This window comes from Juglans microcarpa x Juglans regia, chromosome 3D (assembly GCF_004785595.1).
Source record: "Juglans microcarpa x Juglans regia isolate MS1-56 chromosome 3D, Jm3101_v1.0, whole genome shotgun sequence".
Taxonomy (NCBI): Eukaryota; Viridiplantae; Streptophyta; class Magnoliopsida; order Fagales; family Juglandaceae; genus Juglans; species Juglans microcarpa x Juglans regia.
Window position 1 is genome coordinate 8,154,640 of NC_054598.1, and position 27,270 is coordinate 8,181,909.

The 27,270-nt window shown below is 36.1% G+C and overlaps 1 protein-coding gene and 1 non-coding gene across 3 annotated transcripts; one reads left to right on the forward strand and one right to left on the reverse strand.

Moving 5' to 3' along the window:
• Window positions 1-15,562: 15,562 nt before the first annotated feature.
• LOC121255888 (putative pentatricopeptide repeat-containing protein At5g13230, mitochondrial) lies at window positions 15,563-26,137 on the reverse strand. 2 transcript variants are annotated; one of them, XM_041156439.1, is made up of 4 exons: window positions 23,333-26,137; window positions 22,441-22,509; window positions 15,918-16,067; window positions 15,563-15,795 (listed from the first exon to the last, which is right to left on the reverse strand). In XM_041156439.1, exon 1 carries the CDS (start codon window positions 25,954-25,956, stop codon window positions 23,452-23,454), a length of 2,505 nt encoding a protein of 834 aa, XP_041012373.1. In that variant the 5' UTR covers window positions 25,957-26,137; the 3' UTR covers window positions 15,563-15,795; window positions 15,918-16,067; window positions 22,441-22,509; window positions 23,333-23,451. The 2 variants fall into 2 exon arrangements, with proteins under 2 accessions (XP_041012373.1, XP_041012372.1); XM_041156438.1 differs by having other exon boundaries at window positions 15,563-16,067.
• A 265-nt stretch (window positions 26,138-26,402) lies between these two features.
• LOC121256797 lies at window positions 26,403-26,487 on the forward strand. Its single transcript, XR_005939088.1, has one exon. It is a non-coding gene; the product is annotated as a small nucleolar RNA SNORD36 (small nucleolar RNA).
• The last annotated feature ends 783 nt before the right edge of the window (window positions 26,488-27,270 follow it).

Below are 27,270 nucleotides of genomic sequence, written 5' to 3' on the forward strand. Positions count from 1 at the left end.
AGATTGAATATTTATTATTCTTAGGAGGTCGAACAGTAATATATTTATTTTGACTTTATTATTTAGACGAAATACAGGCTCCACCTGTTTTCTAAAGGAAAAATATCATGGGACCTCCAGCTAACAACTTTAGGGCAAGTTTCAAGCACAAAATGACTAGAAAGGCTCTTTCTTTTTGGGATATCACAAAAAGGCCCTTTTTAGCCCTAATAAGGGTTTGGGAAAGCTAATCTAATAAGTCGCTCATTTCTCTCCGGATTAGTATATATAAAAGTCTTGATCAGGTTTCGATCCCTTTTGGAATTATATGGATCGTAGCAATTATATATATACATATGTATATATATATATATGCATGTATGTATATATATCCTCATCACATTAGAGTACTGATCTTAAAATATGTGTCCGTCATCCATACAAAGTACTAGACTTCCATTTGTTGAAGCCAGGAAACATCAATGTCGATCTAGAAATTTTTAATTGCATTAATATTATGATCAGATTAATATACTAATCGTGAACGCGCGTCTAATGTCAAATAAAATATTATGGCAAGTTCTATTAATGGATATACTATGGAGTTATTATTTAATTCTACGTACACTCCGAGTGATTATCGATCGCATATATATATATATTGAGAAATTATAACTAATTCGATCATATATATAATAAATATTAATTAAATTAAACCGTTTCTCATTTTCAACGAGATGCTTTAATTAATCTGAATGCATGGAAAAATCCCGTAGAATTAATTAATATTCCTTAATTTGACACTTGCAATATTATTCTAATCTAACAGCTAGCGGACAGACGTTTCATGAATTGGCCTACATACATGAAATAAGTGGGCGGGGTATAATGGCATTACCTGTTCATAATATATAAGTTATTAATGCGACGGAGCACATTGGAGTATATATATGTTATTAAGAGGTAATTATAAACAAATAAATAGGGACTTTGGCATGCATGATGGTGTTTCCCCACAACCCGAGAATCGAAGCACATCGACGTGGGCTTTGCTAGACATTGGTTGCAAAAGCCATGTGCCTCCCACCATCACTGTAATACTACTGTACGGCCTCTTAATTGTCAATTTATCCTCTTTTCTTCTCTCCCTGTTCCTTCCTGTTCTTTTTAGTTTAAACCTCTATTATGGTACAAAAGTTTTGGTTGGAACTTTAAAAGAACTCCTTTTTAAATTGAACAATGGTGGCTGTTCTTGGCTAGCTAGCTCCCTCTCCTCCTGAAAAGCTGTTCAATTTCTTTCCAGCCCATCAAACGTGGTCTCTCTCTCTCTCTCTCTCTCTAAATTATAAAACACCTTTGTTCGAAAGAAACAAAGGGACTTTTCAAAGATGCATGAGTCAATCAGGGAACTCTCTAACTGAAACTGTGGAAGCCATAAACACATGATGAAAAGCTATTGATCCTGAGGAGCGATTTTAATTTTAACCCCTCAGTTTTGTTTTTGATGGATGGAGCGTAGCTACTAAAAGTGATTAGAAAATTCTTCTGTTGCAAAGTAGACAAGGCCTCTAAAATTCGTTGCAACTCATAATATCTAGGCAATGTACTTTGCTTCAAGCTGCAGAATAATTTCGTTGATCATCTTCTTTTGATGGTAATGCAATATTTAGGGTCCAATTCTCTAGAGAGGAAAAGTTGTTCCTACAGGGAAAAAATAGAACTCATGCATGTGTCAGTGTTTCCATATAAAGGCAGCAAGCCTGAGATGAAAGGCGTGGTCACTGGTGACAGTGCATGGGCATGGAATGACTTAAGCTTGGAATCAAAGCATGAAAGCAAGGGACCTTGATGGCGATGCTTTTCTACCAAATTTAATCCTCAAGATTCTAGGCACCGGCCCCATTTCATCCTTAGCTCTCGCGCGCTCTCTTATAAATAAATATATATTTTGTGTATATATATATATATATATAGATATATCATTTTTTAGCATACATGCAGTAATATTGCTTAAATCAATAAAATTTTTTATTATATATATAGTACTTGCATAATAATTTGGAGATCTGAAATGAAGGAAAGGTTGGTGATCACCCACGTCATTCAAGTATACCATGTATCTTTGTCGCTAATGTACATGTCACTTGTCGTGTTACTAGCTAGCTAGTCCCCCACACAGACTAGCCAAATGATATCGAAACTCGAAATCGGGCTTAATTTTCAAAACTTTTATATGTCCAAATCGTTTCTTAGATCGGATTATTTGGGAGTCCATGTACCATGATAGCAGGCCGTAATAAGTCAATGGCGGAATGATAAAACAGCCGGCCTCCTAGCTCGTTGTAGTAATATATATCCTCTTCTGACGTCTTGACCGACAGCCCTCCAATCTGCATCTGTCCTCCATGTAAAACCCTAATGGGGAGAACAGTACAAAAAAACAAGGGAAAAAAAGGGATCGCTTTCTGGAAAGGGAAGAAAATGGCTGAAATATTGGGGCCCCGAAAGATGTACCGAGTCAGTGAATGAAAAAGCCCAACTATATATATATATATATATATATATATATATATATATATACACATATATATACACACACACACAGAGCCAGCAACCAACCAATTATGAGCAACTTCCGAAGGGATGGAAAATATAAAGCATGTATTGGTGTCTACGTAATAATCATGCATGGGATCCTCTCGTGACATTTGATAGGAGAGAGATGATATGATATACCAGAGACCATTGGATTTGATTTAGTACCGTACTAAGAGGTGGGAGCGGGGTGGGGACTTGGGGAAACCTAATGATAATTGCTTTGTAATGTGCATGTTCCCATTCCAGAAAGTGGGGCTTGCCCTTCTCTTCCCCCACCCATAAAGAGAAGAGTGCGATCAATATGGATGATAAGAAAAGGAATACGATTTAATCTCGTCATCATACCATCATCAATGCCATCATCATAACTCCGGTTGCATGAAAGATCAGTGCGATCCAATACACTAGGCTCTATTTTTTCGATTTCGAGGGAGGAGAGAGATAGACAGAGGTCTGTTTGCATGTGCATGTGGTATAATGAGTGCCTATGTCAGTCCATGCATGTGAAAGTGTGGGGAATTATATTTTAAAGGTTTTTTTTTTTTTAAACAAAAAGAAAAATTGTTGAAAGTTGAAATCGCGAGAGAGAGAGAGAGAGAGAGAGAGAGAGAGAGAGAGAGAGAGAGAGACTTTGTGCGTGGCGTTTGTCAGGTTCGTGACAACGGATTACCTTGGGCTCTGGATGCATGTGGATACTATTTCAGAGCCCAGTCAATTAAGCAGTCAACTGACCTTCAATTTCTGCAATTCTTTCTGAACGGAACAAGACGCATCTCGTCGCAAATATATAAATATATATATATAGATATATATAGTCTTAGGTGCCGCTAGCAAAATTCTCCTTTTCAATTTTATTCATTTTTCTTATTCATATTTTTGTAATTTTCTTAAACATTTTTAAAAAATATAAAAATATCAATATACTAATAATCAATTTCTTAATTAATAAGTAAAAAAATATATATAAAAAAAAATTAAATGCATGAGCGATTAAAATGAAGGGGCAAAATGGGTTAGAGTACTGGTATTTGGCTAGAAATATATAAAAAAAAATTAAATGCATGAACGATTAAAATGAAGAGACAAAAAGGGTTAGAGCATTGGTATTGGACTAGCCAAATGCTAGTCAAGTCTAAATTTTGACTAAATTTTCTCAAAATTAGCTGTATTGGATTAGTCAAATCACTTCAAATCAAGTTATGAGCTAAAGTAAATAGAAAACAAAAGTCATATTTGGTGAGTAACTAACCACCAACCAAAATAATATTTTATTAAAAAGTACTCACTTTCTCTTCATTTCTTCTTCATTTTTCTTCCTTTCTTTTTTATGTTAAATAATTTGTTTAGACAGTAAAAATTAAATTATTAATAAATATATAGAGTGTATTTATAAAATATAAAATAAAATTATTAAAATATATAATATTATTTTATTATTTTAACTTTAAAATGATTAGTCCAATGTAGAATGACTATGCCAATGCTCTTACAGTTAAGATGCTGCACAGTGCACACTCACGACTTTCTTCATCTCTTTTTCCTTGTTTGAGTATTCTGTACGTTTAAATCAGTGCAACGCTAGCGCTTTTCACTAATTATAATAGAAATGGCACCATATATAAAACATACATACTTCTAGTACCGATTATATCTTAACGAGACGATATTTTAATCAATCGTGGTTGATTGTCTGTGTATATATAATATCTATATATATATATATATAGTAGAGATTATATCTTAACAAGACGATATTTTATGATCATAGTGTACGTGGAACTAACTCAAATCTAAAAATTTAAAGCATCTAAATGATTTTATTTTTACTTTAAATTAGTATCTCAATTTAGGTTAATAGCAGTACTGTTTCGAACTTTAAAACAATAGGTCATATATAGTGTGAAAAGAAAAGGTATATAGCGAAATCTCTGGCGCTCGATCGATCTCTCTCTCTACCCACAAATTCATCTTACAAACCAAAAACGCACAACATGCTGCATGCATGACAACATGGCTAACTTTATCAATCTTGTGAAAGAGACTAGTCCTTGAGAGAAAGCTGGTAGGGTTGTGCGTATATACTTCATTTGGTGGTGGTGGGAGAAGATCGATGCCTTTTGTAGGCTTGTTGGATAGTTTTGGCATTGCCTTCTAGTACATAGTGCGCTGCGCTGTGGGATGATATCGTTCCAAAGGGAAAAAGGGAGCCAGCTTTCTATAATTAAATTCCCCTTTCTTTTCTTCTCTCTCTCTCTCTCTCTGTTTTCTTTTTTTTTTAAATAAGCCCTAGCGTGCATATATATATATATATATATTGCATGTCCCCTTGGAACGCAAGCAAAGCTTCTCTCACGCAATTAAGATTAATTATAAACTTAATTGGCCTTCTGCATATATATTAATAGTGGATTTTGCAGGGAGATACTTGTACAAATTAAAAATCCAAAGAATTTTTGGTGAGAGCCTAGTTAGCTAAGGACTGATTTCCTTTTATATATATATATATATATATATATATATATATATCATTAAACACAACTTCTTATACCATGTTTTAGCCCAGAAAGAAGAATAAATAAATAAAAATCTATATCCTATATATCCTATGTTTCATGCATGTGATCACCTGATCATTTGGGCACTTACGTACGTGGTCATTCGATGTTTCCTCTCGTGTACTAGTCATTCATCCCTATAATTTGCGTGTGGATAAACTTGGTTGTTTTACTCATAAGTTGTAAAACCCCAATGGAAAGTCCTAACTACATTGCATATATATAGGTCAAAAGGACTAGTTAATGATATAACTGGAGTCCTATTAGAATTTTATAAAGAGCAAGACTTTCTCTTTTCCAAACAATGTGGGATCTCATACACCATCTATATATCCTTATTTTTACCATATGAGGTATCACAATCTCTTCTTCTTAAATTTTTGACATTCTCATTAGGTCAATCCATTGTAGGTTGCACGGTTCAAATCCCACATTTCTGATTGAAATAGGCTTAAATACCATTAGTAACGCTCTAATGGAAGACCCGAACCACATGACCTATACTCTTAAAGGACTAATCAATGATACAATTAGAGTCTTATTAAAACTTTATAAAGAGTAAGAACTTCTCATTCCCAATAAATATACATGGGACCCCATTGATCACTACCTACGTTTATTAAGCTCATTGCAAATAATTAATGTGCAAAACACTTCATATATAGATCAATATATATCACTTTGATCAAACCAAAAGCCATTAATAAACAATTGAATAAGGAACCAAATTTTATATTCTGGTCTGATCAGCAGGAATTTACAATGATTAATAGTTTTGATTTCTTCGTGTTATCATAACATGATCAGTACTAGCTAGCTAGCTAGCTATACATGTACCATGAGCTCGAAAATTTTCCTGCTTTATCTTTTCTCGAGCTTATAAGGAAAGACAGTACCACAGATGCACAGAAAAAGAAATTAAGGGTACACAATCACGGAATGAGTCACCTGTGAAAAATGTTAGAGAAATTGGGGCAGACTGGACAGCCCAATCAATATATGTGTCATTGTTAATTAATCTCTGAGAGCAAAGGCACGCTTGCTTGGTTCGATCAAAGTACACATACATAGGAAATTACGACCTCAGAGATAAATATTATATATATGTAGATAAATTTAAAAAGATAACAGAAGCAACGCACTCCGCCATTTGCATGTCACCACACCCCAAATATTCCACTCTTTTCTATTCCTTTTTTCTTCTTCACTGCTTCCCACTCTCCATCATCACTAAAACCTCATCATTTCGAACTCTTAGTTTTTTTATCTTTCATATTTTTTTAATACACCGTACCCTCCTTTTTTCCTTGGCCGGCTGGTTCTTGGCGAAAGCTTTCTTTAGACATCCTGCCACTTTCTTCCTTTTTATCATTATTTAGATGCAATTGTGATTATTAGTTTTACTATCAAAAGGGTACTTGCAATTACACTCAAATTGACTTAGAGTTCACCTTTTGCATTTTCTTTTTTTCTTCCTTTCCGGACCACTAGTGCTCTCTCTCTCTCTCTCTCTCTCTCTAGCTCTCTCACAAACACAGTTAGGTTGTATTTCAAATGCATACGACTCTAATCATCACCTCTAGATCATCCCACTTGCAAGAACTGTTTTGCATGCGATCTATCTAATCGGATTATTCAAGTACAGCTTTTATGCTATTCTAAGTAATTTATATATATATGACTCCATATATACGTAAACAATTAAGAAATACTTTACCCTAGACCTAGTTTTAATCCGTCGAACTCGAGTATATATATATATATATATATATATATATATATATATATATATATATATATGGTTTTATCTCAAGAACTTCCGCTTATTAATTAAATTGTTTCGATATGTATTTTAGTAGACCGTAGACACGAACTGCGTTCAAATTTAAGGTAATACAAAAGGACAAGTACTTTTAAATGTATATAAGTTTGACACCAAAAAAGAACTAATACAGATCACAAATTTTCTGATAAAATAAATAATTAAATTGTGTGTATGTCTATATATATTGACCGTACCACTTTTTGCATGGCAAGTGGCCTTTTGTCTTTCCTTTCTTATCACTCATAATATTTGATGGTTTTCATGTCTGCTAAAATTTCAGAATCTATTGTGCATGGATGTTCAACTTAAACATATTGATGATTACCAATAATATCAATTATTATTTCTTAAAAGTGAACGGTGGTTTTCCACAGATATATAGAACTGTACATCAAGATCACTAGATAGTGTGAAAACAGAGGGGGGAGAGAGAGAGAGAGAGAGTGGTAATGTGTTGATCAATAGCTACAATACTTGGTAGGTGGTTCTTCAACAGTGAAGGCATTTCTTAGTGGATGTCTACATTCTCAAAAAAAGTGAATTAATAGATTGGGTTAGAATTTTAAAAAAGGTTCCACACCATTTATGTAGCATTAATATAAACCGTACGTAAGGTTTCCCCTATCTTGGAGTATATGAAGCAATCTGCATATATACACACCTTAAACATAAAGTCAGCCATACGATCCTGATCACACCTCCATATGAGCGAGTATAGCCAAATCACGCAGCCATGCATTCGATCTACATGAGTATCTATCTCACGGCCAGCTTCACCACGAGTAGAGCAACTTATATAAGAAAATCTAATTTTATATAGAAAAATTATATTCATCATTTCTACACACCATATATATATTTTTTTTATTTCTCTTATCAAATATGTGATATATAGATGATGAGTAAAAGAATCAATTAGTTTAAGAAGAATAAAACTAAAAAAAAAATGATATGCGGTGTATATGAATGATGAGTAACAAAACACTTTTATATATAATTAGGTTCCATCACTAACCCTATAAATATATATTGGGTTGCATTCGTATTTATCCATGCCTTGTCCCTTTTGAGGTAGTCATATATTAGTTTCACACCCAACTAGGATTCTTCTTCTAATCAAAAGGGTTAGCGTGCATCTCACACATTAAAATTAAAATCAAATTAAATTAAAAAAAACAAAAAACAAAAGGATGGACGAGCTAGCCGTCCTAAGGTTATAATTATAGCCTCTCCATTTGGGTTGTTTAGGTTTTTATTATTTCTTCTACCTATATAAATGCACTCAAGCTGCATGCCGTGGCCTTGTCGCTATATATAATATACCTACTGCCTACAAATATATAAATATATATATATATATATAATCCACCTTTTTGGGCAAATAACAGTGTGTATATACTATATAGATATATAAAATATATAAAATGTAATATAATAATCCAACAATGACTAATTCAACCAATCACCAATGGTAACAGCGCCCTATAGCTACTAATTAGCAAAACGTCCTTTCTACTTTTTTAGTGCTGAGAAAAATGGAATTATTTCAGTTCCTATTGCATGCGTGGGAATTAGAGTACGTAAGATCAATCAGAGTATATATTTTTCCTTAATTTGCGCTACACACGATTCTCTCATCAAAATGCGATCTTAGAATTAGAACAATGATGATCGACGACAACGACATAAATGCGAATGCAAGGGGATGATGATCACTAATATAATTCGTCGACCATGGATGGCTCACGATAACGGCGTCGTAAGTTTTAAGCCCTCGAAATTCCCGACAAGGGATGGCCATAAAATTCCACGCTTTTGCATGGACGTGCGTAGGCCTCTTAAAGGGCCCCACTTCCCTGACTGCGCGTGCAAAGCCGGACTTCATGGGGGGGCTCTCCTGTGGGCCCTTCCCAGGCCAACACATACCTCTCTCTCTCTCTCTCTCTCTCTCTCACTCGGTGTCTAATTTTCTATTACCAGTACTATACCATCATTATATTCTTTTACCAATCCACGTTTGGGTATATATACTTTTTTCAAATATTAAACATGTCCTTTAAGGTTTCGATCCTTGTTATATCATTTTCTATTGTACCATTATTTATACACATGAGCTTTAATATTATCCTGTTCTGTTCTACCTCTTTTAATTTTTTTTTTTAATAATTTAATAGCATCAATGTGTATGTTTATTATTTTTGTTTCTCTCTCCAAATGTTAACTTTATATAAATGGGTCCCGTCCCTCTTGTTTTTCTAATTGAAAAAATTGGTTGGTGGAGTATAAAATCAATAGTTTTTATTTTTTTCAAAGCTTAAGACATGGATGGAGTACTTCATGTCATGGTTGAGTCACGTCGACGTTTGATTAGTCGATGATATAGTAATGAGAACGTGAATCTTGCCATTGCCAACGCCTCCCCACTTTATATATATATATATATATATATATATATATATATATAGTTTTGTAATATGCACGGCTGTAAGATATCTTGAGAGGATGGCTCATCCTTGGTACGTACTTGGCCAAACAAAAACACAATGCGTACACCTGTAAATCACTTTTGCCCTTTTGCTTTTTGGAGCATGTAGATGGCCGCCACGTATAAGCTGCTTTCTTCAAGGTACTGAAGCAGTGTAGCTTTGACGCAGTAGGAAACAAAAAATCTGTAAATTCACTCAAAACAAGCATGGAACGAACTCATTGGAAGTCAATCCGTGTACTGAGCATATTGTTAAAGAAATAAAGAAGTTGTAGAGAGGGTTGAAAAGGCCGAGACTGAGAATACCAGCCAGTGAGGAGAAGATTGTGAGAAAAATGTTCTCATTCATCATCCTGTATATTAATGAAGTGCTGGAGGCAGTCGGCTGGTGCAAGCACTGGGCAACCGGCACTGACGTGGACAAAACAAAACGATTCCGTTTTCCTTCTTTTTTTTTTTTTCTTTTTTTTTTTCATTTTCTTCGACCCGTCTCCCCCTTTCTCTACTCATTTGCTCCGTCTGTCTTCACTGTGTTTCGAAGACCCTCAAGAAATCTCTTCAGCTACCCCGTCCGTTCTTACATTTCCAAAATGTAATTTCTCTCACTCGAAGCCCTTCTTTTTCTTTGAATCAACTTCTAAATGCAGAAAACACTATGAATCCTGCTCCAAAGTCTACATTTTATAATTGCCAGCTATAAAAGGTTTCTTCCTATGATGATCTTGGAATATTCAAACTAACAAATTCATTAACCTTAAGAGAACCATTCTCTTTTCGATTTCAATCAATTCTTCTATTTCATTCATTGAAATCTCAAAAATGGAAAAATTCCAAGATTTATTCATATCAAACAAAAAGGAAAAGCCATAATGATCAAGCTCAAATCAGACATCTAAGAATGACAAAACCCATGATTCTTACCTCAAATAGCAAGCTTTCCAGACTAAAAATGAACTCACAGGTCCCAAAATCTCTTTGCAATCAAATCCAGATTTACGCTTTAAAAAAAAAAAAAAAAAACTAACATAAAAAATTTATGACCAGTTGAGAGCAATTCCAAGACAAAAGAAACTGGAAAGGCAGATGGGAACAAGGTGGAGAGGAGATGGGCACCCAATACAGTTGGATCAAGGTTTGGGTTTCAATCTGCATATGGGTTTCTTTTTTTTCTTTTTGTTTTTCTAAGCTGCAGATGGGTTTCAATCGACAAAGAAAGCTTGGCAAATGGGTTTAATCTTTGGATTTTTTTTTCTAAGTTGTAGATGGGTTTCGTTTGAATCAACTTCCGTTTCTTTGCAAGAAAACTCAAATCCTTGCCTCTTGTTCTATCTAATTTCTCTCACTCGTTTTCAGTTTTTTTTTTTTAATATCAGCTTGCCACGTTAGCCGACTGCACAGCGTCTACATGTGGAGACTGTGTATTGAAGAACTGATTAATGAAAGATCAGCTTAAGGCTCTATACAAGAATACAAAACCAAAAGAGGAAAAGAAAAATAATGATCAATTCCACTATTTGTACAGAAAATGCAGTCACCTATTTACAAACAAAAAATGCTCCCTAACTGACTCTGCTGAGGTGGTGAGAATATCACAGTAGCAGTACCCTACTGCCATGTGCCCACTTCCATTTTTTGTGTTTGCATTCTCTGTGTAGGGGTTGCAGAATCTTCTGGTGTACCATTAGTGGATCTTTGTACATTTTCATTTATCTCCAATTTTAGTGATCTTTGTGACTCCCCCTCAAGATGGACATAGATATTCAGAATGCCCATCTTGGATAGTAAAAAATGGAAAGTGGCAATAGGTAAGGCCTTGGTAAAATGTTTGCAAGTTGAAACTTTGAGGCTATGTGTACAGGTATAAGGACTTTGGACAATACTTTTTCTTTGATAAAATGACAATCCAACTCAATATGTTTGGTTCTTTCGTGAAATATTAGATTCTTTGTAAGATGTAAGGCTGATTGGTTGTCACATTACAAAAGTGCACGCATGGTATGATTTGTGTTAAGGTCTTTTAGTAAAGAGATGATTCAAGTAACCTCACAGCTAGTATAAGCTAGGACTCAGTATTATGCTTCTACAGAAGAACGTGATACATGAGTAGCTTGCCTTTTTAGATTTCCAACTAATCAAAGAATCACCAATAAAGATGCAAAAATCAGTCATTGATCTCTTAGTTTCTGGACATGTTGCCCAGTCTAATTCACTGAAGGCCTTTATATGCAGGGAAGATTGAGCTAAGAGAAAAATGCCTTGCCCTATAGAACCTTTCAAATGCTTCAAAATTTTTTGGCTTGCATGCATGTGTCTATGTTGGCTTGTCCATGAATTGACTAAGGATACTAACAACATATGTGATGTCAGGTCTGGTTATTGAGAGGTAAATTAATCTCCCAATCATCCTTCTGTAGCTAGTGTAATCAGTCAATAAATCCGAGGATGAATGTGAGAGTTTATGATTGACTTCCATTGGAGTACTGACCACCTTATAGCCAAGGAGTCTAGCATCCTCAAGAATTTCGAGTGTGTATTTCCTTTGGCACAAATGGATGCTAGCAGTTGATCTAGCAACTTCCAAGCCTAAGAAGTATTTTAGGATGCCTAGGTCTTTGATTTTGAATTGAGAGTGAAAATAGGCCTTAATATTGTCAATAGGTGTCATATTAGAAGTACTCCCTATGATTATAGCATCCACATAGACCAAGACGGCTATAAAACCATGCTTATTTTCTTTTGTAAACAAAGAATAATCAGATTTGGACTGTTGAAAACCAATGGAGTAAAAATAGAGGAGAATTTCGAGTACCATTGTTGGGAGGCTTGTTTAAGGCCATAAAGGGATTTATGAAGTTTGCAAACCAGTCTTTTGCCTTGACTAGGTGACTCCCCCTTGCCATGGAAACCTGGAGGCAATTCCATATAGATTTCTTCATCTAAATCTCCATGAAGAAAAGCTTTATGCACATCTAACTGATGAAGATGTTTATTGTGAATGGTTGCCAATGCTAGAAAAACTCTCACTGTTGTGAGCTTTGCCACATGGCTGAATGTCTCTTGGAAATCAAAACCTTCCCTTTGTGTATAGCCCTTTGCCACCAACTTGGCCTTATGCCTCTCAACTGTCCCATCAGATTTTAATTTCACCTTATACACATACTTGCAACCAATAGTTGTCTTCCCTGGAGGAAGAGTTGTCATAGTCTAGGTCCTATTCCCTTCCAAAGCTTCTAATTCAGACCTCATTGCATCTCGCCAATGCTAAGGTTTCACTGCTTCATGGTAGGTTTTAGGTTCATGTAAAAGGGAAAGGGAAAGAGCATATACATGTGAGAGGGAGATAGCTGCTTATAGGTAAGGTGTTGTTGAATAGGATGAGCAGTAGAGGCAGCCAAAGGGTGTGAATGGGGAGCAACTGAAACCATCTGACATTGATGGTCTTGTAAATAAGTTGGAGGTTACTTGATCTTATCTGATCTCCTAAGGGGAATGATAGGAGTTGGAATATCAGTAGATGGTGATGAGTCAAGAGATTGAAGAGAATTTTCAGAAGATAGGATAGAAGTGAATGGAGGACTGTGGTTCTGCTCATGTGAGGAATGCTGAGTGGAAGTATCATGAGCAGTAAAAATGTCAAGAGTGGGTTGAGGTATGACAAAATTAGGATAAAAGAAAGGAGAAGTTTCTAAATCTAGTAGGGCAGGAGGTCAAACCAAATCAGTGGGTTGGTCATAAGTGATGGTATGTGAGTTGGAGGTTTAGAAAGGAAAATTAGACTCATAGAAAACAACGTCTCTTGAAATAAAACAAGAGTGGCTTTCTAAATCGTATAATTTATACCATTTGACCCTAGCTGGATATGCCAAGAAAATGCACTTCCTTGCTTGAGGACTTAGTTTAGTTCGACTGTGTTTAAGAGTGGAAGCAAAGTAAAGACATCCAAACACTCGTAAGTGAGCAATAATAAGGTATGGAAGAGAAAAGCACTTCATAAAGGGATTTATGGTTCAAGACAGGGATAGGAATTCTGTTTATTATGTGTATGGCAGTCAGAACAGCATCTCCCCAAAATTTGAGAAGGAGAGTAGTTTGAAAAATGAGAGCCTGAGCAACAGAAAGAAGATGTTGATGCTTTCGCGCAATCCATTCTGTTGTGGGGTATATACACATGATTTTGATTTAGGATTCCATTATAGCTGTAAAACACAGGCATGTGAAGTTCCAACCCATTATCAGACCTTGTTTTATTTTTGCATTGAATTGAGTTTCAACCATGTGAGTGAAGGTCTCTAAAAGAGATCTAACTTCAGATTTGAGTTTCATAAGATAAACCCAAGTGATTCAAATGTGGTAATCCACAATGGTTAAAAAATAATGGCGACTTTCAGATTTTTTTAACATTATTATTGTTTTGAAATTTGAAAGGTTGAATTGTTTATTGTATTTTATGTGAGAATTTGTAAAAATTATAATGATGAGATGAGATGAGATGAAAGAGATTGAGAGTGTTTTTCCATCCAAACTAAGATACTAGGAGTAGGGTCGCAAACCTAGACTAGGACAAAACAGACATTTTTATTTTTGTCCTCTTTCTAGAGATACAAAGAGGAAAAAAATAGTCATTTTCTCTATTGGTAGTATATATTAGAATTGGTGACGCACGTGATCAAAGTAAATTAAATTTGAAGCTGGTTGATTAATATGATGCAACTCGATTTCTTCAAGCTTAGTCTTAGTCAAGCTTCAATGAACTAACGTCATATATTTGATATCTACTTGATTAATATCAAGTCATTAACTAATGTCATATGTGTGTATATAAATATATATATATATATATATATATATATATATCTTTGTGTTGCGGTTTGATATTTTCTTTGAAATTCTCTTTCTAAAGGGAATTCCCTATTTTGAAATTATATCATACTTTTATCCTGATTTCAAGTCTCTAAACACTCGTATATTTGATTAAAGACAAATAAATAATCCATAATATATAACGATCGATGCTGAAAATCGGCCAACGTCCATAAAAGTGGGAGAGAAAAAGAAAATTCGAGAAAGGAATTAGAGGTCAATCCTCATCACTAGAACTAATAGTTATATAATTCACAAGATTTATTATTGATAAATTAATACGATTTACATTAGGACACCAAACATAAACAAATAAAATTTCTTTCGAAGTCCTCATGGGGATAGTTCTATTGTCAGATAGACAGTTTCATTGGCAACAGATGAATTTGAGTGATTCATCTGCTGGATGTTCGGTCACACCCCTTTCTCCCTTTTCATGATTGGAACCTGCTTGAGAGAGAGAGAGAGATTATGCGTGTGCGTGTCACCCTCTAAATTCTCTGTTTGATTAGTTTGCTTTTTAACTAACACAAAACTCTGAAGACAAATGGGGCCTCAACAAATCATTAGTCAATTAATAAATTGAATCGCAGATGCATGCATTTGGGTTTCACGTTATGACTGCATCCGCGTGAAATTGCATCTGAGAAACAAGATCGAGAGAGAGCCCACAAACAGTCTTTGGGAAGGCGATCGAGCACATCATCTGCATTTTGAAAACCCCACAGTACTTTTCAACACGATCAGCTAAAATGGTAAGATCAAAAGATCATTTCAGTCCTAAAAATGGCGGAGCTTTTCTTTTTGTCCCTCCTTAATTCGACATTTCCGCTTCGCTCATGACGTTGGGTTCACAAGCACTTCACGAATCTTGCAGCCATTCATCACTAATGACATGCTTAAGCAAAAGAACTAACAACTTGAAGTCCATATCCATAAGAAAAGTAAAGAATTTTTTACAATTAAAAGAAATACACACACACACACACATCCTCTCCTTAAGAATACCAACATGATCACATCAAACACCACAAATGACGGCCGATTTATCCTCCCCCTCCAACATTCATGCAATCATTGCTTTGAAATTTAGATCATTCGAGTGCAATATCTATGTGTTGCATTGATTTCATCAGTTAAAAATAAAAATAACTTAATTAGAAAGGACCATAAAACTTTATAAGATAAAATAGAATATAATAAAAATCGAGCATGCAGAATGTTGTCCCCGTATGACTGCTTGAAACTCAGTCGGTATCATCAGTTTGTAAACAGCCACAAAATAGCTTTTGTTTCATCTCAGGCCATTAGGTGATTTTACACGATGATTTTATTCTGATTCAATTCTCACAAAGAAAAAATGAAGTTAAATTCCCACGTGACATCCAAATGCAGCACAGTGCAAAAATGAGGAGTATAGCTCGTCCACGTTACTTCACATTCAACTGATCGAAGCTCAACCAAACTCCAATCCAAACCTGCTGGTATAGGAACTGATGCAAACAATTTCCACAAAAGAATATCTTCAGACTTCTGTGATCATCCCATCCAGTAGTCAAACAAACCAGATCAAACGAGCAATAGATGACCAGTTATATTTTTTACTAAAAGCTACCTTTGAGAATTATATTCTCTGTGGTTCGGCAGCTGATCTTACCATGCAAAATCAATAGACTGCTAGCAAAGTATCAAGCTCTATTTCTCACAGCTATGACTTCTCCACTCAAAGCATAGAACAAGTTCCACGGCCATTGTCATCAGCAACCTAAAACCAAAATACATACAACAAAATGATATTTTTATTTTAATTAACTGTTTTGGAAAGATAGAAGGGAAAAAAACAAAGCACAGTTGTTTGCTTGCAGAATAGAGAGCCATGACAGAAGATGATGCACTACCGGGTGATAAGGTAATCTAGAGTGAAATAAGTTGCAATTCATGAAGGTTTATTACAAATTGAGGTTAGGCCATGCTTTAATAATGCTTTGGAAAAATACCAGAACATTTACAAAATGTGGCTTCTAGGGAAGTTAATTAACTTACTAATAGTACAAAACTGAGATTTTTACTGAAACATAATAATTAATAGTATATATACAAAGTTTTTCATTTCATTTTGGTAGGGAGAAATCTAGTCTTTTCAAAGTTTTTAAATCTTAGACAGTATTTTAGTCTTGCTCAATCTGGAAGCAAAGATGAGTATTTTCATCAAGTCTCTGACTAGGATGGTTTCCTACTTTTATAAGCAGCAATCTTTACAAGAGACAGTCCTGGAAAACTATCATTTTGCTTATAAGCATATATGGTATAATTTGTTATCAGTTGATGTGAGGGAAAGATAATCTTTCTGAAAGTGAGAGATAAAAATCCTCCATCCGAGGGTAGATTAGAAAAGTTATTATGGGGTAAAATTGGAATGAAGTCAAACAATAATCCAAAGTAAATTGAAATAGCAAGATAACCCACGTGATAGTGGCAGAAACAGATTAGCAAGAGAAGTCTGTAGTTGGTTTGTCAATTGTGTTTTCTGAGGGTAGATTAGAAAAGTTGTTTTTATTGGGGTAAAATTAGAATGAAGTCAAACAACAATCTAACGTACATTGAAATAGCAGGATAACCCAGGTGATAGTGACAGAAACAGATTAACAAGAGAAATTTGTAGTTGGTTTGTCATTTGTGTTTTGAAGCTTAAGCTTAACAACAAATCAAATTCTCTGTTCTGTAAGATCAACCATTGCTTTCCAACAGCTAAAATTCTAATGACTACAATTCACATAATTGTGAGAAATTCAAGATCAAATTTGTTTTTATGGCAATGCAAAAGTTCCTATATCTGTAATAAATTACAAAAATCCTGCGTTCATTAAAGAATATTCTCCACGAAGAACTGTCCAGACATCTAATATTAGACTTAAAGTTACCAAAGACACAAGTCAGATATAGTTGATACTTAGGTTGCTACCACCACCTGTATCATGCTCAATTATATTAGTCTTAACCCAATGAAATCTCATGCTTATGCAAAGCTTAGTAGATAGGGTAAATTAACAGTACAAATGTAGTAGTAAATATGGGTGGCTGTAAACATCGAAAGTTAGTTGTGATGTGCATGCTCTATTTTCAACACAAATTTTCAATTCTTTGACCAAAAGGCTTAAAGGCCTCGAATCCAAGCCTTGAAATTAGTAAAAATATAAAGCCTCCCCTTTACGAGGTCATTAGTTGTGATGTGCATGCTCTATTTTCAACACATATTTCAAATTCTTTGACCAAAAGTCTTAAAGGCCTCCAATCCAAGCCTTTTGATTAAGAGTAAAAATATTAAGCCTCCCTCCCCCTTTACTCCTGACCATGTCACGAAAGGAAAATTAAATTGTCCTAAACTTGTTATCTTGACAACTAGTATTTTTCTCAATCCACTACCACCTACAACATATTTTACAATCAGATGATGACTTAAAAGTCAACAGGCTGATGATTTTAGAAATCTGAATTCGATGGTTAAGTTTTCTGAAGACCATAGCATTAAATACTGCACTTATGTGCCATTTACTGAAACTGCGATGTGACACCAAATATTGCAGATTTTCCATTCTATTGTCATGTATTGCAAAACTCATCCATGCGTATGGATATATTTAAGATGCATTTACATCCATTCAATCATGCTCCTCTTTAATTGTCTTTTGCAAAAAAGTTGAGATCCCACTATGCCCGATAGACTTGTCATTCTCTTTTTTATTGTTGAACATTAATGTCAAGAAGCACTGAAACATGTCAGCAATGTTATAATTATTACAGTCAAAAATTTTTGATAAGTAAACAGAAGTTTTATTAAACCAAGTAATTAGACATAGCCCAAATACACAGAGAGTATACAAGAGAAAGCACTTAATTACAAGCTAGGAATTATTACAGTATAAAATTAATGCATTTTAATATAACTTTTATCAGAGAAGAAAGGTTTACTTCTATTTAGCCACACCATCCACTCCCATTATAGTCATTAATTGAAAATTAAATAATATATGTAATTAAATTTAAAGATATTAAATGTAAAATAGTATAACTAAATAAGATAGGAATTTTCATTTGAAGTTAATAGACTATTTTAGTTTTCCTAAGACTTTTTATTTATTTCCTCAACTCATGCCCTTTTATTTTGTAACCAACAGATTCATAAAAGTTACTATATTCTAGAAGAAGTTAAAGAACCTCAAAGTAGGGCTGTAAATAAACAAGATTAACCGATAATTCAATCGAGATTAGCTCAATCAAACTCGAATCCAGCTCGATTCGTTAATTAAATAAGCCGTTCGCAAATACAAAGTTATGATTGTTAAACAATGTAGATCCAACTTATGTAGATCCAACTTAAAAAATAGTTATGCAAAGATCAGCTAAGCTGCAGGAAGAGATTGAATTGCAGCAAGATCAGAGAAGTTGCTAAGCATATTGAGGGCATGGGAAGGCCACTATAAAATTCTTAAGTGGACCTACTTTGGAAACCAGAAATTTAATTTTTTTCAAGACCAAGAGAAAAAATAAAAGGACTCCAATGAGTTTAAGAATGCAAACTAGAGAAAACAGTGGAAACAAAATCTGAGATCTCATCCATACAAACACTGCCAGGTTTAGAAAAACGCAAAAAAAATAACAAGAAACTAAAAATTATTCATATTCCCTTCTCTGTAATCACAATATAAGTTGAAACACTCTAAATAAAGTGGTATTAAATTCAACAAATAGGACTACTTAATCAATTAAACCGGCCGTAAAACATAATTTTTATTAAACCTGTACACTGTTAGCCAAAGAAAGGGTGAAGGGGAAGAGCAGGGAATAGAAAATTTAAGCAAGTCTATCTGACAAGAAAAATATATTGCTTGTTGGGATGTTGTTAAACAGGATGTGATAGAGGCAGCGCAAAAAATTTTTCGTGGTGTGCCATTGCCCAGGTTCTTTTCCTCATCATTCATTGTTCTTATCCCGAAAGTGCAAAATCCTTCGAGTTTTGATAAATTTCATCCCATTAGTTTATGTTCGGTAGCTTATAAGATTTTTTCGAAAATTCTGGTAAAAAGATTGACTCGGATTATTCATTTTGTGCCAGGTAGAAGTATTTTTGAAAATATTACGCTTGCCCAGGAAATGGTTCATTCCTTGAATAAGAAAATTTTGGGTGAAAATGTGCTGCTGAAAATTGATATAGCTAAGGCTTATGATCGAGTGGAGTGGGGGTTTTTTATTGGCGGTGTTTAAAGCCTTCGGTTCTCTCCTAATTTTTGCAGTATAGTAGGGGAATGTATGAAGTCACCATGGTTTTCAGTGATGATGAATGGGACCTTTAAAGGCTTTTTCCAACCAACTCATGGTTTACGGTAGGGAGACCCCCTCTCTCCATATTTATTTATTGTGATGGAAGAAGTATTGAAGCGACTTCTCAAAAAGAATTTTGGAGAAGGCAAGATTGGTAGATTTTATCATCTGCCTGGAGCTCCTTTGATTTTCCATTTGTTGTACGCGGATGATCTTTTAATTTTTATGAATGGTGGGAAGCATTCTATCAGGAGACTTGTTGAGATTCTTGGAATCTATGAAGGGTGGTCGGGGCAATTGATTAGTAAAGAAAAATCGGCCCTTTATCCGTCCAAGTATATTTCTTCAACTTGGGTACGTGCACTTTTGAGGTTAACAGGCTTTAGGGAAGGTTTTTTTCCTGCTATTTATTTGGGTGCTCCGTTGGTGTCGGGGTGACTAACGACTAGAATTATTGAACCTCTGGTGGATAAAGTCCGGAAAAATGTGGCAGGGTGGAAATTCAAGCTAGTCTCTCAAGGAGGAAGGTTGATCCTATTGAGACAAGTTTTATTGAGCATGCCTATTCACCTGCTGTCAGTGATAAATGTTCCGCAAGCCTCAATTGCTCGCATTAATTCTGCTCTATCAAATTTCTTCAGGGGGAGTGCTAATGGAGTTCGGAAAATGCATTGGTGATCATGGTCGAAATTGTGTATGCCTATGGAGGAGGAGGGTCTGGGTTTGAGAGACTTCAAGGAGGTTCAACGTGCGCTCCATATGAAGTTTGCTTTTAGACTAATGTCCACGGACTCCCTATGGACTGATTTTTTCAAGGCAAAATATTTTAAGCATGGCCATGTTTCTTTAGCTGCTGAGAGGAACAGAGGATCTAGGCTATGGAAATCAATTCTCTCTGTTCTTTCTGAGGTTTTCAATAATGTCAAAGTCTTGGTGAGAGGAGGGAATGCCTCTTTTTGGTATGATAGATGGCTTGGGTCGGGGCCACTTTCGGTGAGGGTGGAGGAGATTGCAAACTCAAAACTTCGGATTAATAAATGTTGGATAGATAATTCTTGGGACGTGAGACGATTGACGAAATTAGTTGGGGAGGAGGCTACTAGGGAGATTATACATACTGCTCATGCAGGTAAATCAAGGCCTGATCTTTTTGTGTGGAAGCCTTCCAAGGATGGTAATTTTTCGACAACAACGGCATGGGACGTGATTCGTAAAAGGGGGGACCGGATGTTATGGAAAGAGTGGATTTGGCATAGATTAATGCCTAAAAGTATGTCTATTTGTCTCTGGAAAGCCTATTTTCAGTGCCTTGCAGAAGACAAGAGGGTGAAGACTCAAGGCGTTGCTTTAGCATCAACATGCGATTGTTGTAATCGTAAGTCCAGTGAGATGATTGATCATATTCTTTGCTCAGGAGAGCTGGCTACGAAGGTCTGGGAGGTTGCTAGCAACACTTTGGGCGTTTCGTGTATGAGGCAGATGACGTGGAGAGCCATGGTTATGGTATGGTTCCGTTGTGCTAGAAAAGCATCGATTCAGGGTACTCTTACTAGGCTATTGCCGTGTTTAATAACTTGGCAACTTTGGTTGAGAAGATGAAAACTAGGATGGAAGGGGTGTAGGAGAGTGCTACTCGTGTATGGTGGTCTGTGAAGTTTTGGCTTCATTTTTTTGCTGGGGAGCTTACTTTCTCTAGCCCAATTTCTATGCAGGACCTGAAACTTATGGAGGAACTACAGGTTGCAATTCCATAATAGAGGCAGCGTCGGCATTCTATGGTAATCTGGAAGAAACCCCCTCTTGGTTGGTTTAAGTTAAATTGTGATGGAAGTTGACGTGGGAATCCGGGAAATTCGGGAGGAAGGGGAGTAATAAGAGATAAATTCGGTATGGTGCGGGGAGCTTTCTCAGCTCATTTTGGTCGTGGTACTAATATTGAAGCTGAATTAAGGGTTGTTACCAAAGGAATTGCTTTGTGTAAAAGATTACATCTTTCTAATATAATTATTGAAAGCGATTCTAAGGTTGTCGTGGACTGGCTTCGTGGAGGAAAATGCACTTTATGGTATTTATGGGACTATTGGGAAGAGTTACATGATGCTCTTGCAGGGGTTAATTATTTGATAGTGCATCAGTTTCGGGAAGGTAATCAACTGGCAGATTTTTTAGCGTGGCAAGGTGAATTGGGTAGGAACACTTTTTATGAAGGGCAACAACACTTGCCTCGACTTTTGAGAGGAATACTTCACCTTGATAGAATGGGTTGTCCTAGTTTCAGGTCTTAACTGTTCTTCTGATTTTTAAAATAGGAATGTTTAGATTTGGTTTTTCTTTTATTACTGATTTAGATTTATTGTATAGGTTGGTTTTATTCATCTGGTTTTTTATGCTTGGGATGGTTTTATCGAATATTTGTAAATCCCATGTGTCCTGCTTGTTACCATGGTTTTCCTCCGCCATAAGTGAGGGTTTTTAATAAAATTGGGAGGGGGTCACTCATGGACATCGGCTCTCGTCTCTTTCTTAAAAAAAAAAATATGATATCCTTAATTTTTTGCAGATTTCTAGATCAGCAATATTGATTAGGTTTTTTCCAGTAGAATAAGGGATTACTTCCAGAGTCTTGTCGTGGAGGGAGAGGGGGAGAACAAAGGTAAAGAAAAGAAATTTCAGAAACCTAATTAGGGAGTGATACCATGCCAACACACTCAACAGAAATGTTAGGCCACAATAGAGTATAGCCAAGGGTCTAAACAAAGTCAGCATAACGACTTTAAGAAATCAATAAATCCAAACCAGCAAATCATACAGAGTCGTACCTTCACCAACTTGCTTAGTGCATCTAATTAGATGGAGTTATGACCCATTGATCAAGTAGGACATCACAGCTGCAAATAAAATACAGACACTAGTCTTTAAAGTTGAATAGGAAACAGGTTCTACATTGTTTTGAACACTTTGTAGAAATTGATAGAAGAGCTAATTTATAGATCACTTGGTACAACGACGCAGCACATGTGCTGCAAAAATTGAGACATATTGGCCATAAAAAATCAAAAGGAGAATTTAAGAGAACCACACTCAACTATAGTTCACCACTGATTGGTGATACCAAAAATTTTAACTTCATGAGATGGTAAAGCCAGTAAGCTATGAAATACAAATAGAATTAGAATTGACTTTATATATCTTTCTTCATGTCCAACCTCAGTCTCTTGCCGGGGCTGTCTACCCTTATAATGCAGTTAAACCTAGAAGTATATGCATAACACCAGGGAAGAGGCCAGCTACATGGCTGAGTGGCGGCAAATGCCCTCAATGAAGTTTCTATAAACTGCTGGGTTTGGCTCATAATTTCTAAAATTTTGGGATATCTATTGAGTTTCCTAACAATGGAAAAAGCAATTAAAAAAAAAACCAGATATTAAAAAAAATTGTATTTGCTCGAAGACTCAACTGGGCAAAGGAGATTTGAAATCCATTACTAGTTCTTATAATCTACAAATCTAGTTAATACATCTATAGTTCATATTTAGATCGCTTCTATTGTTGATAACCAAATTACTAATAAAACTACATACGTATGTACATATATGCTTGCATGTGTGCATACATAAATAAAGGATCAATCAATGGCTTATTGTCGCCACTGAAGAAACCTCCTGGGTCTGCTCCTGCACATCATTGGACAAGATAAAGGATGCAGAATACCTATAAGATAGCAAGTTCCTGCCAACTTCTTATCACTGAACCTCTGATCATGAACTTCCAAGCAGAGATAGAAACCCCGGCCCTTCAAGAAAAAGGTATATCTTGCTCAAGATCAAGAGTCACCAGTAATCACCACAAGAGCAAATTCCATCCTGAAAGTGATGAAACCGATTCATATCTCTTACAATAATATCTCGTTGCACAACCTTGGATATTAACTTCATTGCAGCATGACAATCCACACAAATTCTGAGATTTTTAATGATGCGAATTGGCCTTCCAGATGGCATTTTAATTAGTCCATAAGAAAGGGCTAGTCTCTCACTGTGTAACCACAAGAGACGCTCCTTTTCATCATCATCCACATCAAGCAAAACTGCATTATGATTAGGAACATATCCTGCCTTCCTGATTTTCACATTCAATGATTCCAGCATCCCATTAATCAGTTTCATGTCAGGATGTGAAGTATCTCCGACAGTGAAATAATGAATTATTCTGAGGTTCTCAATCCAACTTAGGCCCGGTTCCTTCCTTATTCCTTTCATTTTCATTTTTTTCCTAACAAAAGCCATGTTTTCCCACCTCTTTGCAGCAGCATACATATTTGACAATAACACGTGGGTTGCCTCATCTTCTGGTTCCATCTCAAGCACGCGCTGTGCAGAAATTCTTCCAAGCTCAACATTGTTATGGATAACGCAAGCTCCAAGCAAAGCACGCCAGACCATGACACTAGGCTCAAATGGGATTTGCTCAATCAACTTGATAGACTTATCAAGATGACCTGATCTGCCTAGAAGCCAGACCATACAAGTATAGTGCTCAATACACGGTTCAATGCTATAATCATTTACCATAGAACTAAAATAAGCTTGTCCTTGATCTAACAGCCCTGCATTGCTACATGCTGATAGAACACCAACAAAAGTTAATTGGTTTGGTTTACACTTAGTTTTCTGCATCAATTCAAAAACTTTTAGAGCCTCCCTCCCCAAGCCATGCGTAGAATACCCCGAGATCATAGCATTCCATGAAACTTCATCTCGTTCATTCAAACCGTCAAATACTAAGCGGGCATCTTTAATGCTGCCACACTTGGCATACATATCTATCAAAGCATTACCAACGACTATATTCATGTCATAAACAGTTTTGACTGTCAAGGAATGAATTTGAATTCCTGTATCCAAGGCTGGTAGACTAGCACAAGCACGAAGTACACAAGAGTATGTCACTTCCGTTGCCAGCACTTGGTATTCAAGCATATTTAGAAATAACTTCAGTGCCTTCTCCCCATCACCTGACTGCACGTAGCCAACAATCATAGTGTTCCAAGTCACAGAGTTTCTATTTGGTGATTCTGAAAATAGATCCATCGAGTTATCCATCCTTCCACATTTAGCATATACATCCATAAGGGCATTGGATACAAACACGTCTGAGAAGAGACCAACTTTGAGCACATGTGAATGGATTTGCTTCCCCAAATCTAAACCTTCCATGGTTGCACAAGCTTGCAGCACACTAGCAAATGTAAATTGATTTGGGACAACAAAAGCTTGTCTCATTTGAGAAAACAGATCCAAAGCTTCGGTGCTCCGACCACTTTGAGCAAAACGTGCAATCATGAAACTCCAAGGGATTACATCTTTTTTTGGGATCTCCTCAAATGCTCGCCCAGCATCATCAATTGCCCCGGACTTGGTGTACAGTTCAAGTAATGCAATGCCTACATAAAGATCCGGTTCATAGCGAGTTTTCAACGCAAGCCCATGAACACTCTTCCCCGCGTTAAAGGTCTCAAGTCCAAGACAGGCCTTGAGCACTCCAGCAAAAGTAAAATTGTTTGGCTTAAACCCAATTATTCTCATTTGAGAAAAAGCTTCTACTGCCTCTTCAAAACAATCATTCTCAGAATAACAAGCGACCATCCCACTCCACGAAACCATATCCTTACAAGCAATTCCATCAAAAACAGTTCTAGAATTAGCAACGTTCCCACAAACAGAGTAGGCATCGATAAGAGCAGTCCCAACAAATTCATTAGAGTCATAACCAAGCTTAAAAATACTAGCATGAACGGTCCATCCTAGCTCACCCCATCCCATACTCACGAGCAACTTCAAAATCGCAGAAAAAACGAAAGGATTAAGCTCGTGACCCTCTCGTTGTAACCTAACAAACAACTCCACCCCCTCAAGGAATCGCAACGACAGCGCGTATCCCTGAATTAACGTCACAAACGAGATCGTATTTCTCTCAGGCATTTCTTCGAAAAGATTAACAGCGTCATAGAACAACTCAAATTTCACATACATGTTGAGTAGAACGTTGTAACCGAATAAGTCCAAACAGCCACCTCTTTTCAGAACCTCACAGTGGAGAACCTTCCCTGGAATTGGGTCACCGCTTTGGATACAATCTTGAAGCATAGCAGTGTACGCGTGAAGGTTGAACTCTGAGCACGGCGGCTCCACAGAACTCGTGCATTGTCGGCTCAACTGGCCCCCTTGGGCAGAGAAATAACGTCGAGGCAAGCATATCCGAGTGTTGGATTTTCCACAATGCCTTGCGAAATTTATACGATTCGGCAGAGTTCGATGCCAAAGCAATCGGATCATGCGACTTGGACTCTCAAACTCACAATCCGAAGCTCTGGCCCTCAAGAGATCGCCCGAGTCAAAAAGTTTTTGCCATTTCACGGACCCCAAAAGATGATATTAAAACGGAGCGTTTCGAGGATACTATCGTCAAACGCTGCGTTCTAATGCAAGCAAGTGAGCGAAAACGATTTTACGCCTGAAAACTGAAAAGCCCTAAAACGGCGAACTGCTCATAAGTGTGCGGTTAAGACGGCGTCGCTTTTGCTGATTTTAAGAAATTAGGGTTTCGGGGGTCCCTTCAGCGCGTCTATATATCCATCCATCTATATACACATAACGTTCGCAGTTTATAGCCGAATTCCACATCCGGTCGGTGTCTTCGATTTGGTTTCTGTGGTTGGTTCTTCTTTAATTTCCGTCTGTGTCTATTTTCTTTTGTAATGTTAGGGCGAAGTTGAGGATCTGAGCAGATGATGAGAGACATTAGTATTTGTATACTGATAACTCCATGAAGCTATCAATAATCGAGCTTTTTAAAACTGATGCTCAATCCAAAATTGTCCCTCTCCTTCGCCCGATCACTGTTTGTTTCATTACTTCTAATCCTATCGTTTTGGTTCTTTTTTTATTTTATTTTTCATCTTTCCCGAACGATCTCTCTTTGGATCTATCGAGGAATATGGGTTTCTTAGTGCAAACAGATTTGTCTAATCCATAGGAAAACGAAGAGCATTAGACGATTAAGGAATTTATAAATGGATAAGAGTGTCATTGATCTGCTTAGGTTCGTTTAATTTGGGTCAAAATAGTACATACAAATCTTATGCTGTGTTTGTTTGCCGAGAATATTCTCGAACGAGAATACTCTTTAGTTAATTCTCGTTGTTTGGTCTTGGTCAATTTGTTTTCTTTTTAAAAGTCTTCTTTTATGATGCTTGTTAGATTTGGTTCTGTGCTTAGATTTTCTTCCCATGGTGTTCATATCAGGCTAAAAACCATCAAACTCTGATCTGATTATCAAGTTCCAACTAAACAAACAAGATTTTTCTACAGTAGGATTTATGAGCGATCTATGGTGGTGTTTCCTTCATCAAAGCCCGTAGGGATATGGGCCTTCGTCCCGTCATGGGCCACCAATTTCACAAATACAGAAAAGGATTAAGATTTCGCCGTCTTCATTCAAATTGTACAATTTGATTGAATCAAAAACAAAATTGTAGAAAATTCATGTTGGCGTTTGTTTCGTTGGTAATCCCCATAAGTCGCATCTAGACATCCGAGGCTCCGATTGAATTGCAAGACGGTTTTATCTCAACTCAACATCCAAACATT

Coding starts and splice junctions, on each gene's coding strand:
- LOC121255888 (XM_041156439.1), bottom strand. CDS start 25,956: ATGATCCGATTGCTTTGGCATCGAACTCTGCCGAATCGTATAAATTTC.